At 44.2% G+C, this 9,319-nt stretch overlaps 1 protein-coding gene across 1 annotated transcript in view; it reads left to right on the forward strand.

Annotated features, from left to right (window-relative positions):
* The first annotated feature begins 1,770 nt into the window (after positions 1 to 1,770).
* Positions 1,771 to 9,319, forward strand: part of LOC119327841 (pyruvate dehydrogenase E1 component subunit beta-1, mitochondrial-like) — an 8,769-nt gene continuing 1,220 nt past the window's right edge. Inside the window, exons 1-13 of the mRNA XM_037600920.1 lie at positions 1,771 to 1,996; positions 2,086 to 2,160; positions 2,773 to 2,853; positions 2,944 to 2,970; positions 3,074 to 3,136; positions 3,247 to 3,333; positions 4,432 to 4,557; positions 4,982 to 5,115; positions 5,197 to 5,269; positions 5,377 to 5,442; positions 8,438 to 8,476; positions 8,587 to 8,711; positions 8,799 to 8,913. Of these exons, the coding sequence (XP_037456817.1) occupies positions 1,967 to 1,996; positions 2,086 to 2,160; positions 2,773 to 2,853; positions 2,944 to 2,970; positions 3,074 to 3,136; positions 3,247 to 3,333; positions 4,432 to 4,557; positions 4,982 to 5,115; positions 5,197 to 5,269; positions 5,377 to 5,442; positions 8,438 to 8,476; positions 8,587 to 8,711; positions 8,799 to 8,913 (1,041 nt within the window). The 5' untranslated portion in view covers positions 1,771 to 1,966. The remainder of the gene's footprint in view (positions 1,997 to 2,085; positions 2,161 to 2,772; positions 2,854 to 2,943; positions 2,971 to 3,073; positions 3,137 to 3,246; positions 3,334 to 4,431; positions 4,558 to 4,981; positions 5,116 to 5,196; positions 5,270 to 5,376; positions 5,443 to 8,437; positions 8,477 to 8,586; positions 8,712 to 8,798; positions 8,914 to 9,319) is intronic.

Here is a 9,319-nt window from a genome sequence, read left to right on the forward strand (position 1 = left end):
CCATAAAATCCATCACATAGCAGAAAATCCAAACCAAAACAAGCGCCCGTTTTGCCCCGTCAAGGACCCAACTAGTTTTCGTAACTCAGCGAATGAATTGGACGTCCATGTCACACCTAGCCACGACTGGGTGCAACTTCAAAACACGGTAGCTAAACCACACCTGAAAAGAATGTGTTCCGAGTCCTCGCGCCAGCATAAAGCGCACAAAAATTTCAAAGCCAGACTATTACATTTACGAATTTGATCCACAACCGACAGTCAACCACGAATGGCTTTTCACATAAAAAATTATCTTCAAAGAAATCCGGGCACGCCACACTTAGTAGCATAGCCAACAATCAATCTAGAGTAAAGTGACTTAACCAAAAAACGCCCACAAGAAGTATGGGCCCAGATCCCTGAATTTGCCGCCTCCGAAAGCGCAGGGAAGATGGCAGCGAGACAGTGCCACTCCTTCAACTCCGCAGACAGAGGACATAACGAAAACTCAAATCCCAATTGCTGCGAAAGAAATCTGAGATGGAAATCTCAGGATCAACACGGAAAGAAAAAAAGAACAGGAAAAGACAAGCACAATGGCGCATCACCGTGCCACCAATCAAGCCAAAATTGGACTGAAACACCATTACTGACCACAAATTTAACGTGAGAACGAAACTCATCACATGCTTTAACCAAATCACGCCCGAACTAGGAGTCCCCAGACGTTGAGGCAGACAAAGGGCTGCAGGAAGGAAAGTATTTTGCTTTTAGAATATTGAACCACAACAACCTAGGAAGAGGTGTTAAGAATCCACCACACTGTTTGATGATCAAGCAATCAACATACGAAAAATTCCTAAGTATTATAATCTTTCAATATCCTATGAAAATCATCTGAATAAAGAGAGCCCATTTCATATGGTTGTCTCATACGAAGGCTAATCAAAAGGTATATGACGACTTTCTCCAAACCAGGCCACAAGATTTTCCCTATGTAAACCATGTCATCAAATACTCTATGATTTCCATGTCCCAAACAAGGCATAAGACTTGCAAGATTTTTCTTCTTCTAAAAATTCGTATGTTGATTCCATATGCATAATAGTAGTGCACTCAGATCACCAAAACAAACACATGCTCACATACATGGATGCACACTCATCTTATGGAGGCATGGACCCGACAAATCTTGAAATTGGTGAGCCTGTATAAACACCGTATTGCTAAAAGATTAGCGTCAGACAACCTAAAATAAATCCAGAAAAATACGATTACTCTTGCCAAGTCTAAACCTTGAATCCCGGTAGACGCGTTCCGTCACAAGGGATCTAGCCATTAGAGCTATGCTTAGTTCACAGCAAATAACGTCATTGACATGATACAAAATCATCATGTCATAAAAATTCAAATCTAAATACAACCCACAACTTCTATAAAAATAAAAATAAAACCAAGCTACTGATATTACAAAATCAAACCAGTGAGCGAGCCCCACCATGTGCATCATCCAATGCAAAGTTTATCCTTCTTTTCCCCTTTATTTAATTTGCACTTTAATTCCGGCATCATAGATCATATGCTCCCTTAGATATATCTGTATTTAGATGAATTTAAGACAAGTAATTTGAGACATAATAATTCTATTTGTATCTTGAAATTAAAATGAGGAATTACAGGCAATAATTTGTGTACACTTATTTTTCGAAGCACATACATTCAATACCGAACTTCCTCGATGTCCTTTCGACAAAATATACAAGGAGATAAACGCAGGCTGCAAGTCGGCGCGGCAATTTCGGCGGCGTCCTCTCCTCTCCATCCATCTGCCTCACCCTCCCCCGCCGCCTCAACACGGCGCCATCCTCATCACGAACCCACCAAACAAACAAAAGGCGGACCCAACTCCCCCTCCTCCACCTTCCCCGGAGCACAAATCTCCCATCCCAATCCCCGCCCCCGTCGGTAGCCGATCGCGTCGACGATGCTGGGCGCCGCGAGGAGATCCGGATGCGTACGTGCGCTTCCCTGAGAAGATGTTTTTCCTCCGTCCCTGCCTGTCGGTTTTGTCTCTGATCCGTGTGCGTGTTTCGATCGGTTCAGGTGCTGGGGCAACTGATGCAGACCCTCCGCCCGGCGGCCACGGCGGCGAGGAGCTACTCCGCGACCCCGAAGGAGGTGAGCGCTTGGCTGGAACCCTAGCTTAGCTCGTGTGGTGAGGCGTGGCACGGTCGTCGGTGTGATTGATTAATCTGTTACTATTTGTTTGTTTGTTTGTTCTGGGGTGGTGAATGGTACAGCTAGGTGGGGTTAGTTTTTCGAGACGGTTGATCCTGTGGGCTGTGGCAGGGGTGGTTGCATATTGGCCAGTCATGGGCTTTAAACGGTAAAGTGCGTCGATTGTATGGAACCTTACTCGATTTGTGCAGCTCAGTTCTGGAAATGGCTGGTCGTTCAGGAGAATCAGTCGTTTTTGTTGTCGACGTTTCTAGGTGGGAGAACATACCTTTTGTGCGCTGACAGTGGGTTCAGTGAATTGAACGGTACTGTTTTGAAAAATGTATAGCAGTATTGTCTAAGCAGTTTGCTGGACAGCTGGTGTAGAGGTATTTTAGGTTGTTCTGATTTCACCAGATTGAAAGAACCCAACATGTATCTTATTATTTTGTTAATACACTTGCTTGTTGAATTTTTGTAGTGTTGTGTTTGCCTCTAGAATAATTTTATGTTCTGCTTACATTGTGATTTTGTGTGGGAAATTTATGCAGTTCCTCTTCTTTTGCTCTTTAGATGACTGTGCGTGAAGCATTGAATTCCGCCCTTGACGAGGAGATGTCTGCCGACCCTTCTGTTTTCTTAATGGGAGAAGAGGTACCACGATACCTACCACCTGGAAGACAGTTTGTATATTTTTCTCTCCTTTTTTTTTGTGCTCTCTAATACTTGTCATTTCTGTGGCAGGTTGGAGAGTACCAAGGTGCGTACAAGGTGAGTGAATTCTTCTCAAGACTCATGATTTCTTTATTACTTAGTGGCAACTGAAAATTTGTGTGAATACTATTAGCATTTATATCTTTTATGTTATTTGCAGATAACAAAGGGTTTGCTGGACAAGTATGGTCCTGATAGGGTTCTCGATACACCAATCACAGAGGTTATAAACTTGAACCCTTAAAAGTAATCATTGGTGTCTGTTCATAAGCTGTCAGATTTGTGTGATCAGTTTCGGAGTTTTCAGTACTAATATGCTATTGTTCTCTTCAGGCTGGTTTTACTGGCATTGGCGTTGGTGCTGCCTACCAAGGTCTTAGACCTGTAGTAGAGTTCATGACATTTAACTTCTCAATGCAGGTCAGTCATTTTATTTTCGAAATTCCTGAAAATGCCAGTTTGTCAAATAACCTTATTATATTGCTGCATTGTATTTTTCGCTGCTAGTTTTCTAAGCAGCTTAAATTATGGTAGGTCGTGCTGATTTTCCCCTTGTGATGAGTGGTGATGTAGTCTGCTCTTGATTTGTTCTATATCATGCTGTGTTTAAGTGGATGGGAATATTCTTTTCAATTGTTGTTTATTCTTTTACAGAAACATGATTACTAGAAACTGACATTAGAAAGTACTCATTGGAAGAGTATCATCCTTCTGAAAATTTGATGATCAAGATAACTACATTTTCTTCCTGTTGGTAGCTTAAACAGAATACAGAGCTTGATGGCCACAGTATAGTTTATGCTTAACTGCAAGTACAAGAGTAAAAATCTGTTACTCATACTTTGTTTCGCATGTTGCCTATTGGACATTTGAGAACTTTGTTTTAAGACATAGTTCTTCCTTGTCTGCATGTTCACATATTACTCGGAATGGTTGGATATTGAATGATACCCATTAGTTACTGCTACTCCCTCCCATAATGTAAGACGTTTTTGACACACTGTTGGTAGCTTAAACAGAATACAGAGCTTGATGGCCACAGTATAGTTTATGCTTAACTGCAAGTACAAGAGTAGTAAAAATCTGTTACTCATAGTTTGTTTCGCATGTTGCCTATTGGACATTTGAGAACTTTGTTTTAAGACATAGTTCTTCCTTGTCTGCATGTTCACATATTACTCGGAATGGTTGGATATTGAATGATACCCATTAGTTACCACTACTCCGTCCCATAATGTAAGACGTTTTTGACACACTAGTGTAGTGTCAAAAAACGTCTTACATTATGAGACGGAGGGAGTACTATTTTTGATTAAAACTTTGATCCCCATAATTACATATTAATTGCATACGGCTGCTAGTATGCCTTTCTTGTTGCACTCAGTTTGTACATAACTCTGTCCATAAATTTACTTTCATTTATTCTGTATATAAATCTTGCCGAATATGTCTACATACAACAACTGTGTATTGCATTAGTCAAAGTGTTTGCCTAATAGCACTGTTTTGCACATCCAGGCAATTGATCACATCATCAATTCAGCTGCCAAATCAAACTACATGTCAGCTGGTCAGATATCCGTTCCTATTGTTTTTCGAGGACCAAATGGGGCAGCTGCTGGAGTTGGTGCTCAACACTCGCAGGTTTGACTAAAGCTTATCTCTACCTATTTTTTTCCAGAAATCCATGAGAACTGCCTTCTCATATAGACAAAGAGAGATGAACAATATGTACAGAGGAGCACACGTTTTTGAAGGGAGCATGGCAAAACCCTATAGCACTAAACTTACCTGTACCTATCCATGTGTTGTTTGTCATCCTTACTCTATTTCTTCTGTTGGTGGTAGAATGAAAGCCAAAACTGTCAGAACATGACTTGTTCATCTCACTATCAATAAATGCATTGAATTGCAAGATGTGTAAGCTTTAGTGTGCTTCTGGTGCTTCATGATCATAAGATGCATATCATCTTTGGTTTGTTTTTCATTTAGCATTTTTAATCTATTTATCCAAGTAGTGGAACCCTAGTAGTCTAATTTACTTCGGTACTAATTGACTTCGATGCAGTGCTATGCAGCATGGTATGCTCATGTTCCAGGATTGAAGGTCCTAACTCCCTATTCTGCAGAAGATGCTCGAGGCTTGCTAAAAGCTGCAATCAGGGATCCAGACCCTGTTGTTTTCCTGGAAAATGAATTACTGTATGTAATATTTTGTCCTACTCAGTTATATTCTCTACATTCAAGTTGTCATTTCAGCGAATCATTTATTCTTCTTTGCAGCTATGGTGAATCGTTTCCTATTAAGGCTGAAGTACTTGATTCTAGCTTCAGTGTCCCAATTGGCAAAGCTAAGGTATGTTCTTTAGTGGTCAGGAAGAGTTTAGTTCTGTCAGGTTTTTTGTTTGGATTGCCAGCAAGAGTTTTTTTTTTGGTTTCACCTTTTTTTTTTTTGATCTGCAGATAGAACGGGAAGGAAAAGATGTTACAATTACTGCATTCTCTAAGATGGTTGGGTATGCTCTTCAGGTGTGTTACCACAGTACTTTTAAGTAAACGGAAGAAGTCGCTAATAGCTGTGTTTACTTGTGTTGTCCATTAGGCCTTCTTGTTTTACATTCGTTAGTGAAATTTGACCAAATAACGTAATAGTACCATTAGCAGCTAATGGTTTGTTCATTAACTAGATACTTCTTTTATGCAAAGAATGGTTGGTTGTGTAATATAGTGTCACCTTGACTGTGAAAGACTTGTTCACCCTGAACCCCTGCAAAATTGTCCCCAGTGGTCCCTTCCATATTACCTTTGGGTTCGTATCATGCAGAAACTTTTTTGATAGACTGAGGTATAAAACTTCCATGCGATATTAGTGATGTGTGCCCGCCTGCCCGGGGTACTATGTCAGCCCAGGCTTCAACACGGAAAATGACATGGGGCCAACAGTACTTCCACCTTAAGAAATGACAATTGGCGCTGTGCTGCAGTCTCAGTCCAGCCAATAACAGCAAGCACACAAAATTAAGGACATTTGGTTTCACTTTTGTCAGTTCTTGGAATAATCAAGTTGCTCTAGAAGGGTGACTTATGACCAAGTTGTAACAAGAATACATCAGTACACGAGAAACCACGCCCGCGTCGCTCAGGAGGCGGCTCGGGCGGAACCCGCCCCTCCCCTCGCCTCCTCCTCCCTCACCGCCGCCGGAGGACGCCGGCGGGCTAAGCCCGCGCGGCAGACGGCGGCGGCGGGGCGTTTCTCCGCGTGTCTATGGTGGGGGAGGCTCGGACTCCGCGGCTGCGCGATGCGGATTCCGGCGCACTCAGGCGGATCCCTAGGCGGCGCTCTTCGGCGAGGTGGTGGCTGCGGCGCTCCCTCATGCGGCGGCAGCGAGGAGCTCGAGGGCTTTGTCCCTCCACCGAGGAGATCTGGAGCGGTGGGGTGGCAGCCCACGTTCCCTGCCTGGTGGGTGTGCCTCTGGTGCTCAGGGGGCGCGGCCGTTGGCTCCTCCGCTGACGGCGCGACTGCTGGTGGTTGCCCGATCTGGCCGGGCTTGGTCAGATCTGGCTCGCGGCGTTGGCTGGCGACGAGGATTGGTGGTGGCTCCTGTGTGTTGATGGCGCTGTCGAGGCGCAGGAGGTGTACGGGCCAGCGGATGTGCGGGTCGGCTTGGCCGGCTGCGTGGGGTGGGTGGTTGTCGAGTTGCTCCGAGCGAAGGCTTGCCTGGCTTGCGTCGGCCGGTGGTGGCGGCAGGCGTCGCTCCCTTCTTGAAGGCGTCACCGTGGAGTTCTCGTCACCGCGCTTCATCCTCGGATCTGGTTCTTCGGGTGAAAGCCTAGACTCGGCTGGGTCGGGCAACGATGTCGTCTCTACGACATTCCTCCTTTGGGGCGTTGTTTTGAAGACCGGTGATCCTTCTCCGCGCTTCCCTCGGGCTGGACGTGCACGGCATCACGGTTGGCGGGTGCCCAATCGGTGATGCGAGTGGCTGGCGTTGCGACTTGTGCGGCGACGACGATGGTGGCGTGCGAGCTGGGTCGCGGCTTGTCCTTCTGATGTCGACGGTCCGATTCGTCGTTGGGTGCGCCTATGTTTGTTTCTGACCGTGACAGAGAAGTCGAAGCTGCGTGTGGCGGGGCCCCTGCGGCAACGATGACTCCATGAGGGTGGTTTCAGCGGACGGTGCTCTTCGGAGGTTGCGTTGGACTAGATCGGTGCGAGGCTTGCAACTTTCTCCTGCGAAGCGCATCAACAAAATCGGAGCTGCCGGTCCTCGACGTCTCGGCTGACTGTTTGGCTATTGCCGACGAGGTGCTTGGGCGTCGTTCGTTCGGAGGGGCCTTGACGGGTCATCAACGGCGAAGTCGAAGTCGCCTGCTTGGGGAGAGGTGATGACGATGACATTGCAGGCTGCCTCGACGGTGTCCTCTCCTCGACGATGTGCGTGATCTTGTGGGTGCCAGGTCGGCTGATGTGCCCTTTTCTGTGGGCGTTCTGTAACGGTTTTAGTCCGGATTTCCGTTAATTAACCGGACAATTCTCTTCTTCTTAATCAATGAAAATGGCAAATCTTTTGCCTTGTTTCAAAAAAAAAATGACCAAGTTAATTCTTTTAACGAGTTATGAGAAAGCTGTGGCTTCCAGAGTTTGAATAATATCTAAGTGACTACTGAATGCATTCGTGACATTCAGGACCTACACGTCTTGTATGTCTACAGGAAGTGAATGATAGAATTAAATTCAAGATGATCTTGCCCATAGTGTCAAAAAATTCAGGATTCAATCTTCATGATCTTCAGTTCTGAGAATCCTATGATATGTCATGATTCGAAATTAACACATTCATGCCCCATAATCACATAAAAGAAAGAAGACCAACCTTCACATGAAGTAGCATTCATTAGATCAGCAAAATCTGTCTCGACATGAATCAGTGCATTAATTAAGTGGATTGTATAGTCATAAGCGCCGTAGCTCAGTGCCAACAATAGTGCTGTTAGGACCATGCAGCTCTACCCTGAGTTCTTCAGCACTAACCTCCTGCTGATTCTGCTTCACCATATTCCACGTTAGAGCACAGACTGCTATGGAACTCAGGGCATCCATGATCTTGATGATAAGGTGCTATGCCTCAGGGCCTGGTGTCATGGCTCTGAAAAAGAAGGTCCTGCATGTTAGACTACAAGTAGTATAGTACACGTACAGCCCATGTATATGGTCAAGGCTGTACGCATAATTGACATGTTACTGGTGCACGACCTGTTGAGCAAAAGAGCTAATCAAACTTGTGTTGAATTCTATAGGCTACCCCCTTCTAATAATTGTCTCAATGTCCAAATTTAGAGAAGTTCAAAATTGGGCCAGCCATAGTGAGATGACATTTTGAGAAATTGATTCTGGTTGAGATGATTTACTTACATGAGTGCATTTATTTTAATTACTAGCATAGTAGCATCAATGATTTTTCCCCACTGTACATAAAATACTCCCTATTGTTCTGGTTACATTCTCATGCTCAGTCATTTTCAGGCTGCAGAGATACTGTCCAAGGAGGGAATCAGTGCTGAGGTAGTTACTTTTCGCAAAACATATTATGTAGTACAGTTATGTGACCAAAGTTCTTTTTTAACTACATCCATCATTTTTTTCTTATTATTCACTATAATATCTGTTAACAGGTGATCAACCTTCGGTCAATTAGACCGTTGGATAGAGCTGCTATCAATGCATCTGTCAGGAAAACCAGCAGATTGGTAACCGTTGAAGAAGGCTTTCCACAACATGGTGTTGGTGCTGAAATATGGTTCGTCTCTCTCTCTCTCTCTCTCTCTCTCTCTCTCTCTCTCCCCTATGCTTGGGTGTTGGGTTCTCAGATGTATCTTCATTGCAGCATGTCCGTAGTGGAGGACAGCTTTGAGTATCTTGACGCACCAGTTGAGAGGATTGCCGGAGCTGATGTACCTATGCCCTATGCGGCAAACCTTGAAAGATTGGCAGTTCCACAGGTCTGCACTTGCTGCTTCTTTTACATTGAGCCCAAACCATTGGGTCCCATTTCTTTAGATATTATTGAGGAAGTTCGCCTAATCGATAATAGCATAGCATTTTTCATGAGCAGTACTGGAAATAGCACAGTTTTACCATGATTTTTAGTTTCTTGCCTTCATCCATCTACTGTGGAATCTTTATCTATAGCCAGTATCATTGGTTGGCTACCGCGCAACCTTTATCTATAGCCAGTATTATTGATTGGCTACCATGCAATATTTTCTGAAAGTAGGGGATATTGATGCTATTATTTTTATGTTTGGACTGCCTTGTGTTGGTTTCATACTTCTTCATTCTCAGCGTGCTCCATTGTTATTAAGAATTTAGTGAATTGTATGTACTGTTAAGCGGGTACTTGCCTAG

Source organism: Triticum dicoccoides, chromosome 7A (genome assembly GCF_002162155.2).
Source record: "Triticum dicoccoides isolate Atlit2015 ecotype Zavitan chromosome 7A, WEW_v2.0, whole genome shotgun sequence".
Taxonomy (NCBI): domain Eukaryota; kingdom Viridiplantae; phylum Streptophyta; class Magnoliopsida; order Poales; family Poaceae; genus Triticum; species Triticum dicoccoides.